The sequence below is a fragment of the Rutidosis leptorrhynchoides genome, chromosome 3 (assembly GCF_046630445.1).
Source record: "Rutidosis leptorrhynchoides isolate AG116_Rl617_1_P2 chromosome 3, CSIRO_AGI_Rlap_v1, whole genome shotgun sequence".
In the NCBI taxonomy this organism is placed as follows: Eukaryota; Viridiplantae; Streptophyta; class Magnoliopsida; order Asterales; family Asteraceae; genus Rutidosis; species Rutidosis leptorrhynchoides.
This window is the reverse complement of record NC_092335.1, coordinates 236,665,361-236,690,214: the sequence shown is the minus strand read 5'-3', so window position 1 is coordinate 236,690,214 and position 24,854 is coordinate 236,665,361. Positions and strand designations below refer to the sequence as shown.

The window sequence follows — 24,854 nt, the reverse complement described above, 5'->3', positions numbered from 1 at the left end:
TGAGATTCTCCAGACTCGAGTTACTGAGCTCGAGGAGCAGTTGGCTCATGTTTTGGACATCTTGTACCCACCATCGCCGTAGGACTTTGTACTAGATTCTGTATTGTAATCTCTTTTGTAATTTCATATTTCACTTATGTAATGTATGAACTTATTATCATTAATGAACGGAATTTGTGTTGCTTACTTCTTGCGCAAGCGTTCTATTTACGTTATCATCTCATGGTTTTGTGGTACTTATATCTGCTTGCGTTATTTAATCAACACGTGTTGTGCTGTTTTCATGTTGGTTGTTATATAATGTACTATTATTATTTGCATAATGGATTTTGACTTGAGTCAAAATGTTTGTATAGAACATCATGGCCAACGGGAGATCTATCCCCACCGCGGCACAAATTGAGGAAATGATTAACGAGCGAGTCGCTGCTGCACTAGCTGAAAGACAACCCCAAGCTCCACCACCACCGCCTGTCAATCCACCTGTCGTCCGAGATGGGTGTACTTACAAGGAATTTCAAAGCTGCAAGCCACACTACTTCAGTGGCACTGAGGGACCCGTCGGTCTCACCAGATGGTTCGAAAAGTTGGAATCGGTATTCAGGGTTAGCAATTGTTCTGAGGCTAACAAAACGAAATTTGCATCTTGCACACTTTCTGATGGCGCGCTTACATGGTGGAATACCATGGCCCAAGCGCAAGGAATTGATGAGGCGTATGCTACGCCTTGGGAAGAATTTAAATGTGCTATGATCGAGGAATACTGTCCGAGAACCGAGATTCAAAAGATGGAAATCGAATTTATGCAATTGAAAACCGTAGGGAACGACCTTAACAGCTACAACCGTAGGTTTTTGGAATTGGCTCTTATGTGTCCAACCATGGTCACCCCCGAATTTAAGCGTTTGGAGAAATACTTCTCGGGACTTCCTAAGTCCATCAAGGGTAATGTTACCTCATCCAAGCCACCAAGTGTTCCCGAAGCAATGCGCATGGCGCATACTCTCTTGAATCAAATCATCCTTGACGAGCCGGAGAAGGCTAAGTTTGAAACTGTTAGTGGTGAAAAGAGGAAATGGGACAACAACCACAACAACAACAAGGGTAGGAACTATGATCAAAACCCGGTAAAACGACATGAAGGGTTCAGGCAAAACAACAACATGCACAACAACAACACCAACCCCAACAACAACAACCGCACCAATCCGAACTACAAAGGAACCTTACCACAATGCAATAGGTGCTACAAGCACCACACTGGGTATTGCAATGTTATCTGTGAGAAGTGCCAACGATCTGGACATGTTGGCAAGGATTGCAAGGTTACCACTTTGAATGTGAAGCCAAACCACAACAACAATGGGCCTAAGAAGTGTTATGAATGTGGAAAGACGGGCCATTTCAGAAACGAGTGTCCTAACAAGCGTAAGGATGGCGGACCACCACGTGCTAGAGCCTTCAATGTTAATGCAAGAGATGCACGCGACAACCCCGACTTGGTAACAGGTATATTCAAAATCAACAATCTTTTAGCTTCTGTCCTATTCGATACTGGTGCCGATAGGAGCTATGTGTGTAGACATTTTTGTGATAAGTTAGATTGGTCGTTAGTTCCCTTAAAGGAAAGTATGCTTGTCGAGGTAGCCAACGGAAAACTTGAAAAAGTGGACCAAATTGGCCGAGGGGCTATTATCAACATAGCCGGTGTAGACTTTGAGATAGACTTGATTCCCATTAAGTTGGGAAGTTTTGATGTTATTATTGGTATGGATTGGTTGACTAAGATTAGAGCCGAGATTATTTGTGGAGACAAAGCTCTTCGTATACCCCAAGGAGACGGTGAGCCACTAACCATTTATGGCGAGAGATGTACCTCACAACTGAACCTCATTAGTTGCGTGAAAGCGCAAAAGATAATGAAGAAGGGACGCCTTGCTGTCCTAGCTCATGTGAAAACCGTAGGAACCGAGGAGAAGAAAGTGGAAGATGTGCGTATTGTGAACGAGTTTTACGATGTCTTTCCCGAAGAACTGCCTGGATTACCGCCACCGAGGGCAGTAGAGTTTCAGATTGACTTAGTGCCAGGAGCTGCACCTGTAGCTCGCGCACCCTATAGACTTGCACCTTCCGAGATGCAAGAATTGCAAAGCCAACTACAAGAGTTACTTGATCGAGGGTTTATTCAACCAAGTTCTTCGCCGTGGGGCGCACCTGTATTGTTTGTGAAGAAGAAGGATGGATCCTTCCGAATGTGTATCGACTACCGTGAGCTTAAGAAATTAACAATCAAAAATCGGTATCCTCTTCCACGGATTGACGATCTTTTTGACCAACTGCAAGGATCGTGTGTTTACTCAAAGATCGATTTGCGATCGGGCTATCACCAGTTGAGGGTGAAAGAAAGCGAAAAGATGAAAACTGCATTTAGAACCCGCTATGGTCATTATGAGTTTCTTGTAATGCCATTCGGTCTAACCAATGTACCTGCTGTATTTATGGACCTTATGAACCGTGTTTGCAAGCCGTACTTGGACAAGTTTGTTATAGTCTTCATTGATGATATCCTCATCTACTCTAAGAGCGAGGAAGAACACGAGCATCATCTCCGATTAGTACTTGAGCTCTTGAGACGAGAGCAACTCTACGCGAAGTTTTCTAAGTGTGAATTCTGGTTGAAGGAAGTTCAGTTTTTGGGTCATGTTGTGAGTGACCAGGGCATCAAAGTTGATCCCGCCAAGATAGAAGCGATCAGCAAGTGGGAGACCCCCACTACTCCGACTCACATCCGCCAATTTTTGGGTCTTGCCGGTTACTACCGAAGGTTTATCGAAGGTTTCTCTCTGATTTCACGTCCGTTAACCGCACTCACTCACAAAGGAAAGAAATTTGTTTGGGGAGATGAACAAGAGAAGGCATTTCAATTCTTGAAACAGAAGTTAACCACCGCACCTATCTTATCACTTCCTGAGGGTAATGACGATTTTGTTGTTTACTGCGACGCCTCGAAAACTGGTTATGGTTGTGTACTGATGCAACGCATGAAGGTCATCGCCTATGCTTCTCGTCAACTTAAGATCCACGAACGAAACTATACCACACACGATCTTGAACTTGGAGCCGTTGTCTTCGCACTCAAATTGTGGAGGCACTATCTGTATGAGACTAAATGCACTATCTTCACCGATCACAAGAGTCTCCAGCATATATTCGATCAGAAACATTTGAATATGAGACAACGAAGATGGATTGAGACACTAAATGATTACAAGTGTGAACTTCGCTACCATCCGGGTAAAGCCAACGTTGTTGCTGACGCATTAAGCCGAAAGGAGAGATCGGCACCCCTTCGTGTTCGAGCATTGAACATCACGATTCATTCCAATCTCCAGAACCAAATCCGAGCAGCCCAAGAACAGGCTCTCATAGAGAAGCACTTACGGTATGAGTATTTGAACATCCTCGTCTCCAAATTCGAAGTTAGGGAATCCGGACTCCGATGTTATGCCGGAAGAATTTGGGTACCACGTTATGGAGATCTACGGAGTCTCATACTTGATGAAGCTCATAAGTCTAGATATTCGATTCATCCCGGAGCGGGCAAGATGTATCATGATATTAAAGAACAGTATTGGTGGCCCAATCTCAAGAAAGATGTTGCATCTTATGTTAGTAAGTGTTTGACTTGCTCAAAAGTTAAAGCCGAACATCAAAAACCTTCTGGGTTACTTCAACAGCCGGAAATCCCGCAATGGAAGTGGGAGATGATAACTATGGACTTTATCACCAAGCTGCCAAAGACGGTGGGCGGATACGACACCATTTGGGTTATTGTTGATCGTCTTACAAAATCTGCACACTTCTTAGCAATGAAGGAGACCGATACAATGGAGAGGCTTGCTCAACTTTATATCAAAGAGGTCGTATCACGACACGGTATACCTATATCAATCATCTCCGATCGCGACCCTCGTTTTGCTTCTAGATTTTGGCGTTCTCTACAAGAAGCCATGGGAACTCGTCTCGACATGAGCACTGCATATCACCCTCAGACTGACGGGCAAAGTGAACGAACAATTCAAACCTTGGAGGACATGCTACGTGCATGTGTTATTGATTTTGGAAAGGCCTGGGAAAGGCATTTGCCACTCGCCGAATTCTCGTACAACAACAGTTATCACTCGAGCATTAAAGCTGCACCTTTTGAAGCGTTGTATGGCCGCAAGTGCCGTTCTCCTCTTTGTTGGGCCGAGCTAGGTGAAGTGCAACTCACCGGGCCCGAGATAGTCCATGAAACCTCGGAAAAGATTGCTCAGATTCAAAACAGACTCAAGGTAGCCCGTGATCGCCAAAAGAGTTATGCTGATCTTAAACGTAAAGACTTTGAATTCAATGTTGGTGATCGTGTTATGTTGAAGGTTGCACCTTGGAAGGGTGTGATTCGTTTTGGGAAACGCGGAAAGTTAAACCCGCGGTACATTGGTCCATTTGAAATTTTGGAACGTGTTGGACCCGTTGCTTATCGTCTTGATCTTCCAGCACAATTGAGCTCAGTTCATCCTACCTTCCATGTATCAAACTTGAAGAAGTGTCTTGCTCCACCTGAACTTATCATACCATTGGAGGAACTTACTATCGATGACAAACTCCACTTTGTGGAAGAGCCCGTTGAAATCATGGAAAAAGAAGTCAAGGAGTTGAAACACAATAGGATTCCGATCGTCCGAGTTCGATGGAATTCCAAACGAGGACCTGAGTTTACTTGGGAACGAGAGGACCGCATGAGACAGAAGTATCCTCACCTTTTCCCACCTCCTCCATCACCTTCAGATTCAGCTTAAAATTTCGGGACGAAATTTTCTTTAACAGGTGGGTAATGTAACGACCCTGGTTTTTCCAACGTTATTTATTAATAATTATTATTATTAATACGCTTGATTAAATGAATGTATGTTATTACATTTACATGTTGCTTTAATTGCCCGTACTTGAACTTTAAATGCCCGAAACGTCTTTGTGACACCCGGAACTTGCACGAATAATATTTTAAAATATTATTTACATCCATGATTAATTTTATTAATCATTTTAATTAACTAAGGTGATTAGTTAAGTACTTGGGCTTTAATTGGATTTAATTGTTAAACTACTTGCACTTGGGCTTTATTAGTATAATGGACTCTTGACTTGGGCTTCTAAGCCCACCCTACTTATATTATGGATTAACTAGCCCATGTTAATACTTGTAAGTATCATTTAGCAAGTAACTAGTTAGTTTTAACAATTAGAATCTTGTTAGCTTGTTATCCCCATGAAAACCACCCTTTTAACCAACTTTTGAAGGCTTTACTTGCAATTACATGATGAACTTTCCCTCTCCCCCTCCTTGGCTCCAAACCAACGGCCAAGCTCCTCTTTAGGAGTGTTTTTGTTTCAATTTTGCATTACTACACTTATTAGAATCCTCTCTCAAAAACACACACACAAAACTCTTCAAACTTACAACTTACTTTCTCTCTTTTTTTTCTCTCTTTACTTGTAAAGTATTATCAACAACTTCTTCTTCTTTTCTTTTTGTTTAAAACCAAAATCTACATTCATCATCATCATTCTTTTGTTTACTTGCTACTAGTCTTTGTTTACATGTGTTGATTACTAGTTATTTGTTACTTACTTTCTAGCTTTCAAGAACAAACTTACTAGTTTGAATTCTTCATCTTTATCTTGTTATAACAAGAACATTCAAAGAACATAATCTATCTAGTTATGTTCTACATATTTTGTTTCAAAAGATTAAAGTTCATAGTTGTATAAACTCATTACTTGTAGTTCTTGAAGTAACTTTGAAGTTACTTCACTTAAAGATCAACTTTGGTTGAATCTTTAAAAGTATGAGCAACTATGAATCATTTTCTTGTTTACTTAAGTTACTACTCCATTTATGCACTTTATTTACATGTTGTTAGTTTATTTGGTCAAGTACTACAAGTTAGACTTGATCTCATAATCTTCTTGAACTTAAAAGTTAACTTATGAGTTTCAAGAACATAGAAGTGTAACTTACAAGTTACAACTTCAAATACCTTTGAAAGATCTAAGTTATCTAGCTTATGGTCTTCTTAAATTGTCATAAACAAAAGCTATAAAGCTTACATACACTTTACTAGTTGTTGATTTAAGTTTATAACTTGTTTTTACTTCTAAAGTTCATGTAAGTGTTGAAACTAAGCCTTGATGTAACCTTGGTTCATCAAACACTTACAACACTTGCACTTGAGTTATGATGGACAAACCATGGTCAAAATGATGTTAACACATCAACGAGTTGTACACTTGAAGCTATATGCATCAAGAATGAGAACCGTGATGAACATCAAGCACCGAGACAACCGGAACTCTCCAAAACCCACTGTTCTGTCCAAAACCTACTGACCTGATGCTTCTGGAACAGACCAGTAGACCTGGGCTGTTCTAACCTTGATTTTTAGATAGAACGTTTCGAGTAGATAACTTTTCATATAGGACTCGTCTTAATCCGAGTTACGGTTTAGGATTTATAGCCCTCCGATCGTTACCATGTCCTTTAACGTTGTGCAGAAATTTCTGACCTACTCGCACTTAGACCGTCGCCACGGTCAAACCAAGACGAGTTTGCTTCTGTAAATTTTACCACACTTAAGGGACTCATAGACGGAGCCATGACCACTGGTCTCACCTTAATTCAGTAAGGGTAGAGGCTGTGGTGACTGACCGAAGTCAGCCTTTGTTTTAAACGACTTTCATAAACGAGTCTTACTTGTTACCTTTTGTTTAATGATGATTGATGATGACCCTTATGACCTTAATTACGTACTTGTAAACCTTTTGAGACGACTTATTGACTTAGTGCTATTTGACTTAGGTTGAGGACGTTTGGACCGTTACTTGCACACCACTTTCCGACTACTACCTTACCATTACTACTAATCATTGTGAGTTATAGCATTCCCTTTTTACTTTAACTTATTTTGGGAACTGAGAATGCATGCGGATTTTATGTTTTACATACTAGGCACGAGTACTTAAACTTATATATGTGTGGGTTATATAACGGTAGAAACATTCCCTTTAGCTCGGTAACGTTTAATCATTGGTTTTTGAACCGTGAACGCGAATCTTAGATATGGATCCATAGGGTTTGACATCCCCACTCGGGCTAGTAGCGCTAGCATTTAACGAGTGTTTAATACTTCGAGGTTATACGCACTTGCCAAGTGCACTTTAAGGGGGTACATTAAACGTTAAGTTAGTTACCGGGTGCCCACGGTTAAGCATATACTTTTACATACTTTTGAAACGCTCGTTGTAGCACTGAAATCTCGTGGCCTACTTACATTACTGTTATACTTAAACTATAGCTCACCAACCTTTGTGTTGACCTTTTTAAGCATGTATTTTCTCAGGTGCTTGAAGTCGCTTCCGCTATCTTACTAGTCGTGCTGTAGAACCCGCTGCCTAGAGTTGTTATCGCATGACTACTTATGTTGCATTCAAACTTTTTACTTATGAACTTATGTTATGTAACGAGCATTATGGTCACGTACACTTATTTAATGCTTCTACTTAGTGAAGCATACTTTTGATTTGTAAAACAATTGACGTATGTTATGACGTCACTTTTATTAATGAATGCAAACTCTGTTTTTAAAACGCATATAGTACTTAACCTTGTAATGATCCTGTTGATGATGGTCCGTACATGATGATTTAGTACGGGGCATCACAAATAAGCTATGATGTACTGTAAATAGATACTACATCTATAATATTCCATGTGAATAATTATTTTTTCATTCTTATTGAAGATTATGGCGCGATTGAACCGAATGACGGAACAAGAAATCCAGGAACTCATCAATCAGCGAGTGAACGACAGAATGTTATGGGTCGAGGCTGCAAGAGGTGCTGCCGTTAACCCAAATTCTCGTGTGGGGTGAACTTACAAAACTTTTCAAGGTTGCAAGCCCTCATCATTCAGTGGAACAGAAGGACCGGTCGGTTTAACCCGGTGGATCAAAAAGATTGAGTCTGTGTTTAAAATCAGTGGTTGTATTGAGAAGGACATGACCAAGTATGCATCGTGCACCCTACAAGATAGTGCACTCACGTGGTGGAAAAACTATGTGAAGGCCGTAGGAGGAGATGTAGCTTATGATACTCCTTGGGAAGAATTCAAAACAATGCTAATCAACGAATATTTTCCAAGGAACGAGGTTAGGAAGTTGGAAGCTGAATTACGAAGCCTGAAAGCTGTTGGTACTGAACTCACCAACTACAATCAGCGATTCATGGAATTAGCTTTGCTATGTCCCGAATTGGTACCAACCGAAGAACGGAAGATTGAACTGTACAAAGACGGTTTGCCTAAAAAGGTCAAGGCAAATGTTACAGCATCCAAACCCAAGACTATTCATGAAGCTATCACCATGGCAAACGAATTGATGGACCAGATTATTCTGGATAAGAACACCAATGTCAAGACATCGGGAAACAAAAGAAAGTGGGAAGGTAATCATCAACAATCCAACAAGAAACAAGAAACCACGCAAGGTGCGGGTAGCGGTTCAAACTCAGGTTACAAAGGACGAAATCCTTTATGTAACAGATGCCACAAACATCACTCTGGTTATTGTAATGTGGTGTGCAACAATTGTAATCGAAAAGGTCATCTTGCTGAAGATTGTAGGGTTCCTGCTACAAATACAAACGGTACCAAGACTCCTGCCACCAATGCAAATAGAACTACCTTGGCCACTGTTACTTGTTATGGGTGTGGGAAACAGGGTCATTATAAGAGCCAGTGTCCGAATCCAGAGAAGAATAATGGATCTGCACGTGGAAGAGCATTTGTTATTAATGCTAGAGAGGCGTGTGAAGACCCGGAGCTTGTTACGGGTACGTTTACCATTAATAACTTATCCGCATCTATTATATTTGATACTGGTGCCGATAGAAGTTACGTGAGTAGAGACTTTTACGCTAAATTGAATTGTTCATCATTACCTCTAGATGCTAAGTACATGATTAAGTTAGCTAATGGTAAACTAATTAAAGCCGATAAAATTTGCCGTGATTGTAAAATAAATTTAGCCGGAGAAACATTTAAGATTGATTTGATACCCGTAGAATTAGGAAGTTTTGATGTAATAGTCGGCATGGACTGGATGTCCAAAATAGGAGCTGAAGTTGTGTGCGCCAAGAAGGCAATTCGCATTCCTCGTAAGGATAAAACGCCAGTAATGATTTATGGAGAGAAGGGTAACTCAAAGCTAAAACTCATTAGTTATTTAAAAGCTCAAAAGTGCTTGAAGAAAGGGTGCTATGCTATCTTAGCATATGTTAATAAAGTCAAAACGAAGGAAAAAGTGAAGAGCATCAACGACGTGCCTGTGGCAAGAGATTTTCCTGAAGTATTTCCGGAAGAGTTACCAGGATTACCTCCATTTAGATCTGTAGAATTTCAAATAGATCTAGTACCAGGAGCTGCACCAGTGGCTCGTGCTCCATATAGACTTGCACCATCTGAGATGAAAGAGTTACAAAGCCAGTTACAAGAATTACTGGACCGTGGTTTCATTCGACCGAGCACTTCACCGTGGGGAGCTCCGATTTTATTCGTCAAGAAGAAAGACGGATCTTTCCGAATGTGTATAGATTATCGTGAATTAAATAAGTTAACTATCAAGAATCGGTATCCACTACCAAGAATTGATGACTTATTTGATCAATTGCAAGGATCATGTGTTTACTCGAAAATCGACCTAAGGTCGGGCTATCATCAACTACGCGTCAAAGAAGAAGATATTCCGAAAACTGCTTTTCGGATACGCTACGGTCATTACGAATTTTTGGTCATGCCGTTTGGGTTAACGAATGCGCCAGCTGTATTCATGGACCTCATGAATCGAGTTTGTAGTCCGTATTTAGATAAGTTTGTTATCGTTTTCATTGACGATATTCTTATCTATTCCAAGAGTGAGCAAGAGCATGAGCAGCATTTAAGATTGGTATTAGAATTGTTAAGAAAAGAACAATTATACGCCAAATTTTCTAAGTGTGCGTTTTGGTTGAAAGAAGTGCAATTTCTTGGCCATGTTGTTAGTAGCAAAGGAATTCAGGTTGACCCAGCTAAAATTGAGGCCATTGAAAAATGGGAGACTCCTAAGACACCAACGCAGATACGCCAATTTTTGGGTTTAGCTGGTTATTATAGAAGGTTTATTCAAGATTTTTCTCGAATAGCTAAACCATTAACAGCGTTAACACAAAAAGGGAAGAAGTACGAATGGACTTCTGAGCAGGAGAGTGCATTTCAATTACTGAAGAAGAAGTTGACTACAGCACCTATTTTATCGTTACCTGAAGGGAACGATGATTTTGAGATATATTGTGACGCTTCGTGACAAGGTTTTGGTTGCGTCCTTATGCAACGGAAGAAAGTTATAGCATACGCATCCCGACAATTGAAGATTCATGAGCGGAATTATACGACGCATGATTTAGAATTGGGAGCAGTAGTGTTTGCATTGAAGATATGGAGACACTACTTATATGGGGTTAAATGCACTGTGTTTACCGATCATAAAAGCCTTCAACATATCTTCGATCAGAAACAGCTGAACATGAGGCAACTTAGGTGGGTCGAGCTGATAAATGACTATGATTGTGAGATTCGCTATCATCCTGGGAAAGCGAATGTAGTGGCCGACGCTCTAAGCAGAAAGGAATGAGAACCAATTCGAGTACGAGCAATGAACATAAAAATTCGCATGAATCTCAACTCACAAATCAAAGAGGCTCAACGAGAAGCTCTTACTAAAGAAAACATAGGAAATGAAATAATGAAGAAGTATGGGAAACAACTCGTTATACGGGAAGACGGAATTCGATATTTTTCAAACCGTATTTGGGTACCAAAGTTGGGTGGATTAAGGAAGTTGATATTGAATGAGGCACATAAGACAAGATACTCGATACATCCTGGAGTTGGAAAGATGTATCAAGATCTTAAGACGCATTATTGGTGGCCTAATTTGAAGACAGACGTTGCAACATATGTTGGGGAATGTTTAACTTGTTCCAAACTCAAAGCAGAACAACAGAAGCCGTCAGGGTTACTTTAACAACCAGAAATCCCAGAATGGAAATGGGATGGTATTACCATGGATTTCATCACAAAGTTACCTAAGACTGCCTGGGGTTATGACACCATTTGGGTAATAGTTGATCGTCTCACCAAATCTGCACATTTCTTACCTATAAAGGAAACGGATAGAATGGAGAAACTATTATGATTATACATAAAGGAAATTGTTTCAAGGCATGGAATACCTATTTCCATTATATCCAATCGTGATAGTAGATTTACATCAAAGTTTTGGCAATCACTACAGGAGGCCCTGGGAACTCGTTTGGATATGAGCACCGCATATCATCCACAAACTGACGGGCAGAGTGAAAGAACAATTCAGACTCTTGAAGACATGCTCAGGGCATGTGTGATCGATTTTGGAAACGGAGGGATTGTCCCGTCATAGTACAAACATCCGTCTCTTCGGCCTACCTAGCGACTGAAGAGTTGAGGGCAGAGCTTTTGGCTGTCTCTTATCAATAGAAATTATGCTTCATCAGCTTAGGAATCTCCCTGGGCATAGTCATCAAACATTATCCTTCTATCGCGCTTGAATCTTAAGTCGCGGTCATGTCTCGCCCCCCCGGTATAGTGACCGGTTCCATGTTTTCCCCGAATTTCATCAGTTCCAGGCTCAAGTGCCTGTTCATCCATCTTCATTCCAAAGGATAAATATCTACCATTAGCAGAATTCTAGTATAATAACAGTTATCATGCGAGCATTAAAGCTGCACCATTCGAAGCACTGTATGGAAGGAAGTGTAGATCCCCTATCTGTTGGAATGAAGTAGGGGATCAACAATTAACTGGTCCCGAGATCATACACGAAACGACTGAGAAGATAGTACAAATCAAGGAGAGATTGAAAACAGCCCGTAGTCGCCAAAAGAGCTACGCCGATGTCCGAAGGAAACCATTAGAGTTTCAGATCGGTGACATGGTTATGTTAAAGGTGTCACCTTGGAAAGGTGTAATACGTTTTGGAAAAAGAGGTAAACTGAACGCAAGGTATGTAGGCCCGTTCAAGATCATCGAACGCATTGGATCGGTAGCTTATCGACTCGAATTACCACAACAACTCGCCGGAGTACATAATACATTTCACGTTTCAAACCTTAAGAAGTGTCTTGCAAAGGAAGACCTCACCATACCTCTTGAAGAAATCCAAGTCGACGAGAAACTACAATTCATAGAAGAACCAGTGGAAATCATGGACCGTGAAGTTAAACAACTCAAGCAGAGCAACATAACAATCGTTAAGGTTCGTTGGAATGCTCGAAGGGGTCCCGAGTTTACTTGGGAACGAGAGGATCAGATGAAACAAAAGTACCCACATTTGTTTCCCGAGAACGCAAAATAGGTACAATTTTAAAATTTCGGGACGAAATTTATTTAACGGGTAGGTACTGTAACGACCCGGAATTTTCCGATCGTTCTATACTTATGAGATTAATATTTACACAAATTAAACCTTACCAACATGATAAGCAATTCAAACTGTTGAGACTTATATTTTTGAAAAGAGTTTTACACAACGTTTGACCGTCCAATTTGACCGATGATATCACGAACTATATAACACACGATAATTATACGATTATGTATATGTACATATCTATACATATTTAACATGATTTAAGGATGGTTTAACATTTCATTGTGAACTAACAACAATAAGTTATAAGTATACTTTGAGACCACTAACTTAAGTTTTCAAAACGATAACTATATGTAACGTTCTTTGACATATATACTTACAATCTATAATGTGTTGTGATTTATGTCACCAATATGATTTAAGTGTAATGGGATTAATTTGTAACCAAAATAATCTTGATAAATATCGAACAAGTTTGGGGAAGTGTGGAGTGCACAATTGTTTGAACTTATCTTGATTATGACTGGGGTTCGGGGGCAGCGCCCCCGATAAGCGGGGTCCAAGGGGTGGCAACCCCTGGCGGGGTCCAAGGGGCAAAATTGCTTTATTAAAAATGTCTTAAAATTTTATTTTTGGCCCGGTTGGACCCAAAATAAAAGCCCGATTTTGAGCTTCTTTTACCGTATCATACTCATCATCCATACGTATTTACTATTGGTAAATACACATCAAATCAATATCCTTATCAGCTTTAGATCTGCCCTAGATAAGAGGGAATCTTATTTGTAAGCTAGCATACATTATTACTCAAAAATTCAACACAATAATTTGTCCTTGTTCCCTCAACAACCAGACTGTCCTATAAGTATCACCATCACCTTGGTTTTTCATTTCATTCTTACAACCATCTTTCTCTAACCAAAAACACACTCTTAGGAACTCTAAGTGTTCTTCACAATCTCAGCAAATACTCATGAAGAACTAGCTTCATGAACAACCTATAATCATCATAAGAAAGTTTGATCAAGATTATTTTCTATCTTTTCCAGTAGCTTTATCCAAGTAACTTGAGGTAGTAACCTTATTCATAATCTTATTCAATTCATATTTATATAGCTATCTTATTTTGTGTTATAAAATTTTTAACAACAAGAACATAGTTTGAATGATTTCAAACCTGTTCGCAAACTAAATAGATCCTTCTAATTTGATTTTTAAAACACTTCAAAACCTGTAATATATCATATTATGACAAAATCGGATTAATCATATCTTGGCTAATTAACATAATATTTAATATATATTTACTTATGATTTGATTTTATATATTCCAGGACCACCCGTAAACAACACGAGAAAATTAATCATAAGACCTCATGATTGTACGCAACACGTCATCTGACAACACGGTACTTTATGTACGCAACACGTCATTTGACAACATGGTACCATGGGTCGAGATTAATTCTGATCAATACGAATACGATGGGGTCTTTATTTATTTTATTGAGCAACTAATTGTGGACCATTAACAACAGACTGCTAACTACGGACTAAGAAAATATTAAAAGTATTATAAGTATATATATATATGTAACGATTACTTGAAAAGAAAATATGTTGATATATTATATATATGGTTAGGTTCGTGATATCTATCGGAGACCAAGTCGAGTTAAATACCTTCAAGGAAAAGGTGAGTATATAGTCCCACTTTTAAACTCTAAATATTTCGGGATGAGAATACATGCATTTTATGATTTACGTTATGGACACAAGTGATTAAAAATATATATTCTACGTTGAGTTGTACCACTGGCATACTTCCCTGTAACTTGGTAACTATTATTTACATGAGGTATTGTAAACGCGAATCCTGTTGATAGATCTATCGGGCCTGACAACCCCAACCGGACTGGACGACCAGTATTCAACAGTTGCACAGTACTTTGTTTCGGTAACTACACTTGGTACGGTGTAGTAAGATTTCATAATAAAGGGAATATGCGACGTTGATTAAATGTTAAGTATGGTTATCAAGTGCTCAACAACTTAGAATATTTTTATTAAAACGTTTATATATGAAATCTTGTGGTCTATATTTATAACGCTGCTGGCATTAAACCTATATCTCACCAACTTTATGTTGACGTTTTAAGCATGTTTATTCTCAGGTGATAACTAAAAGCTTCCGCTGCAACATGTTGAATTTAAGCAAGATCTTGAGTATGCATATTTGTGTCAAAAATAAAACTGCATATCGGAGGATTTGTAATGTAAAATATGTTGGAGGTCGTATTGTTATTATCACATGTAAAGTTTGTAAGTATAAGATTATCGCTAAACGATAATCATTATTAAGTTGTTTAAACATTGTATTTGTAATAAAAGCTATGGTTTGTATTGTAAAAACGAATGCAGTTTTTGAAAAATGTCGCATATAGAGGTCAATATCTCGCGATGAAATCATATGTTATTGTATTCGTCCTTATGGTTAAGGTCGGGTTATGACAGGTCTCTACATCATCCTCAACTTTTCTTATTTTAAATAAAGTACATATCCTATTAAAAGTACGAAGATGTTCGTTTGGATCTTCCTTCGGTGCACCACTAAATTGGCATTGATTAGTTACCATGTGTAGAATTTGTCCTTTGATTTCATAATCTGGCGCATTAATGTCTGGTTGAGTAATTGCGTGACCTTGGCCAGTGCATTTAGCTCTCATTCGGTCTTCCATATTTAGAGGTTCTAGATTTTCCATGATTGAATTTGTTGAATCTGAATCACTAAGGGATTCTAATTTAATGGTTTCTTCCTCGACAATCTCTGTTTGAATGATTGGTGGTTCCGGAGGAAAGATTAATGGTTCAGGATCTCTGAATTGTCCCTGAATATCCTCCGGATTCTCAATTGTGAGGTCGAGTTCAAAAAATGGATTATCGAAAATTTGAATTGGAGTACTTGGTCGACTGGATGATGATTCTAAAGAAAAATCAACGGCGACAATATTAGCTAGATGACTTGATCGAGTTACAGGTGGTGAACGTATAAAAGGTAGTGAACATTTTGCTCGGTGCATTCACTGAATATCCTATTAGTTATAAAAATAAAAATTATATAAGTTATCAAATTAATAGACTTTTCTGATTTTGCCCACGTTTCGAATAGCAATAGATGCAGCAGGTAGCCAGGAACCTTTAAATCGGAAGCCCACAACTCGCCACTAACAAATCCAACTATTACTACGAACCAGAAAATTTTAGATTCTATCAATTTAACCACTTAAAATAATTTTTCGTTGAAATTTAAAGAAATTTTAGAGAAGAAATAGAAAATTCTATGTCCTAAAAACTAGAGCGTCGAGAAATAAGAAAGAAAAAGAGTGCGTCGAAAAACGTCGAAAAATAAATGGTCGAAAAATAATAAAAAGAACGTAGCGCTTCGAAACTTAAAAGTCTAAAACTAAGAATTAAAGGTTGCGTCTAAAGGTATTAAAGCTTAAAAGAAATTCTATATCCAAAACGACAATTACTTGAAAAGGTACTAAAATATTAAAACGGCGTCGCAAAATTCTAAAGCACCTAAATTTAGTCTAAAGAAAAAGTACTTAAGGGATTTTACGGCAAAGCCTAAAAATCTAGAAATAAAAATAACTATGGCAAAAACTATGACTTAAAACTAAATACGAACGAAAAATACAAATATTACGCTAAAACAAATAAAAAGATACAAAATAAAAAAAATAAAATTAAAGTTGTAAAAAGTACAATTTTTATAAAAGTATTAATTTTATATATTTATAAAACTAATTAAACTAAAAATACAAATTAAATACTAAAACTAAACTAATTAATATAAAATATAACCCTAATTAGGGTTTAATAATAATAATAATAATTAAAACTCCGTAATTATTGATGTACTAGGTTCAGAGCTGCGTGTCAGAACTAGTCATGCGATCGCATGAGATTGGAGTTAAAAATCCATGCGGTCGCATGGAGTAGGGTTTCGGGCCAGGTTGGGCTGCTACAGTACCGGGCCTCGTACAATTTTATATTTTTTTCTGTTTTATATTTATAGAAAATATATATATATAAATTAAATAAAAACATTAATTTTTAAATAAAAATAAAAACTTTATAATTTTATATATTTTAAACAAACTCTTAAAAATATATATATGTTGTTTTTCTTTTTTTTATATTTTTGTATTTTTTTTTTAAAATTAAAACGTATTTTTACAAAAGCGTATTTTTACAAAAGCGTATTTTTAGAAAAGTAAACTAAGAAATTAATAAAAATCCTTTTTTTATAGCGTTGCGCTTTCGGCGTTTAACTTTCCCCGGCAGCGGCGCCAAAAATACTTGATGTGCGTAGAGGTGTATACCAAATAGTTATATATTTACTACGAAAATACTATTAAATACGATACAATTTTACACAAGATATTTATTTATTTATAGAATGGATATACCTAAACCTTGCTACAACACTTATAGGCAGTGTACCTAATCGTACAGTAGTGTAGTTTTTAGTAAGTCCGGTTCGTCCACAGGGAACTCGCCAAGTTTAACGCTATATTTTTAAAACTATATTTGTAAATAAATATATACACAAATATAAGTAGTTTTATTATTATAAAAGGGGGTTTTTACCGTTTAAAGACCGGTTTGTCGATTTTAAAACTTTAGTCGCAGTTAAAACCTAATGTAAAATATTAAATATATAAAATACTTAATTTAAAGTGTAAAGTAAATAACAATAATGAAATTGTGATAAATAAAAGTGCGATAAATAAAATTGCGATAATTAAAAAGTACGATAATTAAAAGTGCAATTAAATAAAATGACAGTAAATAAAAGTACGATAATTAAAAGTGCAATTAAATAAGAAATAAAGGAATTATGCTTATTTAAACTTCCGTAATCATGATGTTTGACCTGTTGATTTTAGTTTATTACCATGGGTTAATTGTCCTTTGTCCTGGATTATTCAATATGTCCATACGGATTTGTCCATAATAGTCCATCAGTCATAATCATAAAATGCAGAAGTCTTCGTCAAATTATTCTTATTCCTGAAGTCAAATATTCCAACTAATTGGGGATTCGAATTGTAACAAGGTCTTAATACTTTGTTTAATGAATACACCAGGTTATCGACTGCGTGTAGTCCAAGGTTTTACTACGTTGTTAACAATTACACCAATTACCCTTGAATGTAATCCACCCCTGTTTTAACTAGTCCATTAACTATTAATCCAATCCCGTGTCCGGTAAAATGAACAATTATTGGTATTTATAGATATCCCGCCCACCGTACCCAGTCAAGCGTATGTGGTTATATATAAATATGTCAAATTATAAGTCTATATATAAAATTAACGAGGTATCGTTAAGTTAATATAAAACCCATTAATAGCCCATAGTCTAATTTCCACAAGTGTCGTTCTTTTATCCAAACCACAATTATGGTCCAAAGCCCAATTACCCAATTTTAATATTTAGCCCAACATCACGATTACTTCGGCTTAAATAAGGATAATAATAACTTAGCTACGAGACATTAATTTAAAAAGGTTGAACATAACTTACAATGATTAAAAATAGCGTAGCGTTACACGGACAGAATTTCGACTTACACCCTTACAACATTCGCTAACATACCCTTATTATTAGAATTAAAATAAAATTAAAATATATATATATATATATATATATATATATATATATATATATATATATATATATATATATATATATATATATACAAGTGAGAGATAGATAAAGAAAAAGATGTGTTAATTTGAGCCAAAACACGCGAAATTTATAGATGTGGCCTGATAATTGGGGCCATGCAATCGCATGGTATTCCTTCTTCCTGGCCATGCGATCGCATGGCCAGCTGGGAGAGTTCACATGTTGTTGTTTGCTTCTTGCCTACGGTTTTTAAATAATAATATAACATATAAATAATTTTAAGAATTAATTATATATTATATTATATTCATGTGCATAGTTGACTTGTAATTTTTAGTCCGTTGCGTCGAGCGTTGAGAGTTGACTCTGGTCCCGTTCCGGTTTTTCGAACGTCCTTTCGTACAATTTAATATCTTGTATTTTGCGTTTTGCGGCTTGTACTCTTGTAATTTTGAGACGTTTCTCACCAATAATTTGAACCACTTTGATTGTACTTTGTACTTTTTAGCTTTTTGGTCATTTGCGTCTTCAATTCGTCGAATCTATCTTTTGTCTTCACCTTTTATTATTTAAACGAATATCAATTGTAAATAGAACAATTGCAACTAAAAGCTTGTCTTTCTTGAGGGATAATGCTATGAAATATATGTTCGTTTTTAGCATTATCAATATATATATATATATATATATATATATATATATATATATATATATATATATATATATATATATATATATATATATATATATATATATATATATACACACGCAACACCCAAAAACCCCAAGGTTAACCCCTTAACCTTAACGCATGAAGGTTGGCCAAAACCCACCCGTCCGAAAACTCACGCGATACACTACCTCAAACTACATGACAATAGGGATGTCCGAACTACATGAGACATTGTGACTCCGAACTACACGAGATTCACTAGTGAAGCTAAACAACACGAGAATCACTACCCTAAACCGCAACAACAACAATGGGAACATCCGAACTACAGGCGACATTGTGAATTCGAACTACATGAGATTCACTAGTGAAGCTGAACTACACCAGAATCACTACCCAATTCACCTCAACAACATCAACGGGGTTAACCTATTTGTCAATGTGAATTCGAAGCTCATGGGATTCACTACCCCACGGGTGGTAACCCAAAACGAACAAACGTGCCAAGTGGACCCTAACTCACAAGGTCCATCATCCCACACACTTGTAAAGTGAACCTGAACGCACAAGGATCACTCTACCCCACCCGCACCCATCCTATACATACATACGCATATAATATATTTGCACTCACCTTTGTCACCTTGATGAATGCACACCAATTCCACAATCCGCCAATGTAATGTACCTATTCCATTAACATAATAACAAACAACACAACTAGGGTGGATTTACAAACCAATCCAAATTGACACATAATGCAATTTTGACCCAATTGCACTTCTAAGCACAACACGTGCCCAAACTAAACAATAATCACTTAACACTAGTAAAAATAGTCTTATAATACCAATTAACCAAAACATAAGTATTAGATACTTGTCTTCCCCAAAATCACCTACAAACCCTAATTTTGGCCCATTTCAAAATTAGTCTTCCAAATACACCCAAATGGGTTCCAACACTTCCATAATCACTAATCCTAGTGATTATACTTCCAATTACTAGCCCTAACTTGGACAAATCGTTTTCTAACCCAAAACCCATCAACAGGGGTCAACAACACCAATTACTAGCTCCGAACTTCCATTAATGAGCTAGATGGGTTTTCTCAAGAACTTACAAGTTCAAACCCTAAAATGAACATCAAATCAAATAAATGAAATTCGGAGTTGAGACTTACCACTACCACCAAAACGTAGCCGTGAACAGGATGAACAACTTTAATACTTGAGCTTTATTGAGAATCAAGCTTCTTCCCTAACATATTAAGCTTTCTCTCTCTAAGAGAGCTTTCACTTTCTAGGGTTTGGAGAGGATGAGAAAGAAATGAAATGAGGATGTGGGTGAGATTGTATCAGTTTTGTGGCCAAAACTCGTCCCCTATGTGAAAAGACCACAATACCCCTCATTTAAACCCTTTAAAATATCACAATTCAGCACCTGGTCGCTAGTTAAGGCGCGGCGCGCCCAACTAGGCCCACGACGCGGCTCCACCATATAAATCCGGACAGCAACTTCTTCAAAACTAAAACATCTGAATGAACATTAGCCGCGGCGTGCCCCTATACCCCGTGGCACGGATTAACTAGCCAACATATTTATTATTTGGAAGTTCAGGGACTGAAGTTGTCTGATTCTGATTCTGATGTAAATTCTAAAAATGCATAAGTATAGGGTAGACTTTTAGTGGCAGTTTCGGAGGCATACATTTACTGACACTTTCTGATGCATAAAATTCAGGGTCTTACAACTCTCCCCCACTTATACTGGGTCACGTCCCCGTGATCCGCACCCACACTAGAAGTTAAGCACTTTTCCAACGAACATTACCACCTACAATGCGCAATCACGTTCAATGAATTCCGTATATTACAACTTTCTGATGCATAAAATTCAAGGTCGTACAACTCTCCCCCACTTATACTGAATCACGTCCCCGTGATCCATACCCACACTAGAAGTTAAGCACTTTTCCAATGAACATTACCACCTACAATGCAGAATCACGTTCAATGAATTCCGTATCTGGAGCCTCATTTCATACGATAACGTATCTTACGACAATAACGATACCTTTCACTTCCATTCGATCGAGATCTTCCACCAAGGCTACACGGGAAACCACCGAGCAAACATTATAAACTCTTCCAATGACATCATCATTCAATCATTTTCAGGAATACCGGGTAACTAACCAACGAAACAAAACAATCGCAACCGTTTGCCTCTACACCGAGCATCCAGATTCGTACAATGCATCTCGCAATCGTCTAAAAAGTAGAATAATCTACCGATGATCCTCGTCATTACGCCTTCTAACCATGGAATGCTCGAGAATTATCCCAACATAATTTCAATGTCTCACGTAACCGACAACTAAAAACTTCGCCATTACAGTTAATGTCGCGAAAACATCATCACAACCCGCTCCAAAGTCCATCTCGGGACTTTCCTGAAGACATTCACAGTCTTCCTTCTCTAGCCCAACACACGATTATCGTCTCTTCGATCAATACACGTTTAACTCCATATATGGCAAACATAACTGAAACTCAACGGTCTAAACAACACGTTTACACTCCGCGATCGGTCTTCGACGGGACGACTTTCGATAACCCGCTCGATCACGCCTGCCAGACAGGGAACATACCACAACCTCTGGTACTCAATTCCCCCACTTAGGATATTAATCCCGCACTCCCACCGCCAAGATGATCACATCTCGCTGAAATCAACTTTCCGAACTACACATGACCGGTTCCAACATTGTTCATACACACCATTCCTCTACGAACTAATCATGATGTACTCGAACCTCGACCATCAAATCATTCAGATTGTTAGCGTCCCCTAAACACCACAACCAAACACAGTTGTACCTTCGGGTTTCTCACCGGTACCCAAGTACAAAGTAATCACACCATCGGAGTCAAATATAACACTAGTAGGTATAAAGAGGCACCTGACATAGTGTTATGTAACTCCCACCACTACCACCGAGACTCAAGAACTCGACCTTTATAGGGCCTACTCCCGGTGTTACACGTCACCTGACTATTCGAAGTCACACAAATCCAGCAAACCCTACGGCTCAGTGCCCACAACTTCCTAGTGACACCTGCTAGTCACAATATCCCTAGGCCGCACCATTGGCCTAATAACCCGTCCACTTATCACTAAGGAGATGCTTGGAAACACCAAGACTCACCCCCTTCCGCAAGTCGTCACAACCGTTAACAAGGTCACCTTCACACAACGAAGCTAGTCAACAACTATGACACTACTCGCACACGTACGTGGTCGACGAAAGCGCCTCCTAAAATGGCACTACCACGCATACACACCCGAAAAGTTACCAACAAGGAGTGAACAACACTCTCCACAAATCTCACATGCACAAGTGGCGATGAAGAGTGAACAACACTCGCCATACATCAAACCTCAATTGTGGTCAACAAAGAGTGAAATCTCACAGAATCACTCACCACATTACATCTAGTGGCCAACGAAGAGCGAATCCCTACGCCAGGATGTCACTCGCCACCTCACTCACAACGAGCAACAATACACAACGCTCTAGATAAGATGAACCCACGTCACGTACCCTCACATAGTGATATAACACCTGGTACACACTAACCCAATAACAAGCGCACAAAGGGGAACGGTACTCGCACAATGACCGCTGGTACTCGCACAATGACCGAAAGTGTACATACGCCTTGCAACACTAACCCCTAGGTGGTAACAAACTCGCGAACTTAAAACCCACCAGTCACGTAAAATGTGGCGTCTTAACACCACGACTAACCCACACTTCATGCCCACGCATGCATGATGATATGGTATCGAACGCCCGAACTTAAACCCATATCACATGCCAACACTATGTGGTATCGAACACCCGAACTTTAAATCCACATCGCATCCACGCTCTTTCGGCCTCGTTTACTCAACGAGTAGTGTAACATTGCACCCTGTATACACTATAGTAAATCCTTCCTGGTATCACTAACCGTACCATCGCAAACAAATAAATCCTTATGGATATATGCATAATCATTCTCCTCACTAGGACACTATCACATCCAATGTCCTACGGGTCTCACTCGAGCGAGCTTAACGACCCAAACTCAACCCAAATGCCTAAGCACAAAAGACTCGCACAATAGAGTCAGGGCATGACACACTAACCACAGACTCTACCGTATGCAACCTAAAATCATAAACGTAAGCTGACCACTAGCTACAAATTATCTCCAACGAAGAATAAAGTTTAGCTAAGGCTTACATACACACCGCATGTCATTACAACCGAACAACATACAATATTACACTAAAAGTACCTAAACGTCTTCTCGCAATGCCCGTCACCGCTAGCTCAGGACACTCTGCCTTGCGAGGCCCTTCTTCACGGTAATTAAAACACACAACGCCACTACTTCTCGATACCGGGCACTCCCAAAACTTGTGCCCTTTTTCACCAAAACTAAAACACTTATACGCATTAGCGCCCGACACTTCTTTCCCCACGCTACCCATGCTCTCAAATGCACTTTTAGCTTTCTTGCTCGGAGCGCCAAACGATTTAAAACTTTTCTCACCCGAATTATCAACAACCATCGTAGGAGCATATGATTCAAAACCCTTAACCATGACAAATAGCTTAGCAAATGAGTCCAGTTGCCCAATGCTAATTTTCTCACGCAAATCATCATTCAAAGTATTAACAAAATGCCCTATCAACAACCTATCGTTCCTCGTATATTCGGGAAAATATCGGGCCTTCGCCAAAAAGGTAGCTCTAAGAGTATTTAGGTCCATAGACCCTTGTCGCAAACTTCACAACTTATCACACATCCTCGTTAAATTGGCTTGTGTCTGGAACTCCTCGAAGAATTCCTTCTTAAAATCGTCCCACGATAACCCCATAAATGGTTACTTACCAACGATATCGATCTTACCGTCCAACCAATTATTTGCATTACCCCGCAACAAACTAGTAGCGACTCTCGTCTTCTTGTCGGGAGGGCATTCACTCGTACGAAAACACGCTCCGACATCCGAGATCCAACTAGTACTTATCAAAGGATCGGGATCTTCGGTATACAAAGGAGGTTTAGTCTCATGAAGTTCTTGTAAGTAAACTCCCATCTGACTATATTACCCGTAATCCCATGATTAATGAAACAACCAAACCCGTATTTAACACGAGTAAATTTTGTTTTTTATAATTAAAACATTTACGCGCCATACAAAAGGTGTAAACCATCCCATACAAACCATTAAAACAATGTCACAAGTTTAATGTTTACAAATAAGGCACAAAGGCCCTTCAACAAACGTAATACAACTTCGACCCGTTAAAAATGATAGTTTTAATTCAAACAACACTTCGAGCATGGTTTGGGGCTAAACTACCCAAAACACTAGGCCGACTTCCAAAAACTTCAACAAGCATCTAACAAGGGGTATCTAGTGCCCAACAACCCCTTCCCCTTCTCCTCACCTTCTTCTAAAAAGATAAACAACGAGAGGGGTAAGCTAATGCTTAGTGAGTGCAATAATTATACGATTACATATACAACCTACTTACCTGCAATCACTTACGCATTTACCGCATACATGCTAGCAATATAATAAATCATACCATCACAAGTATAATAACTAAATCTTCGACCACACAAGCTAGCATAACGATAGCATATAACTCGAACAATATAATATGCTACAATATAACACACAACCATAGTTAACCAATCGTACAAGGAACGGTACTTGAATTTCCCGTCAGTGTTCATAACAACTGTTAGTGCACTTAACACGTCGTATACTAACCCCACGGGTGGCATCTTAACACGTCGATACTTCACCCCGGGTGGTGTCTTAACACGTTGACACTTCACCTCGAATGGTTTCTTAACACGTC

The 24,854-nt window shown here is 38.5% G+C and overlaps 1 protein-coding gene across 1 annotated transcript; it reads right to left on the bottom strand.

Moving 5' to 3' along the window:
• Nucleotides 1-23,071: 23,071 nt before the first annotated feature.
• LOC139900881 (uncharacterized) lies at nucleotides 23,072-24,079 on the bottom strand. Its single transcript, XM_071883632.1, has 3 exons — nucleotides 23,872-24,079; nucleotides 23,253-23,754; nucleotides 23,072-23,141 (listed from the first exon to the last, which is right to left on the bottom strand). The coding sequence occupies exons 1-3, from the start codon at nucleotides 24,077-24,079 to the stop codon at nucleotides 23,072-23,074; spliced, it is 780 nt and encodes a 259-aa protein (XP_071739733.1).
• Between the last annotated feature and the right edge of the window lie 775 nt (nucleotides 24,080-24,854).

Excerpts from the sequence above, each read along its gene's own strand:
- LOC139900881 (XM_071883632.1), bottom strand. The coding sequence starts at position 24,079 with ATGGGAGTTTACTTACAAGAACTTCATGAGACTAAACCTCCTTTGTAT. Across the intron at positions 23,755-23,871 it reads CGGTAAGATCGATATCGTTG|GGTCTATGGACCTAAATACT; the intron begins GTAAGTAACCAT and ends GTTTGCGACAAG. Across the intron at positions 23,142-23,252 it reads GGTACTTTTAGTGTAATATT|GTTGCATACGGTAGAGTCTG; the intron begins GTATGTTGTTCG and ends TTATGATTTTAG.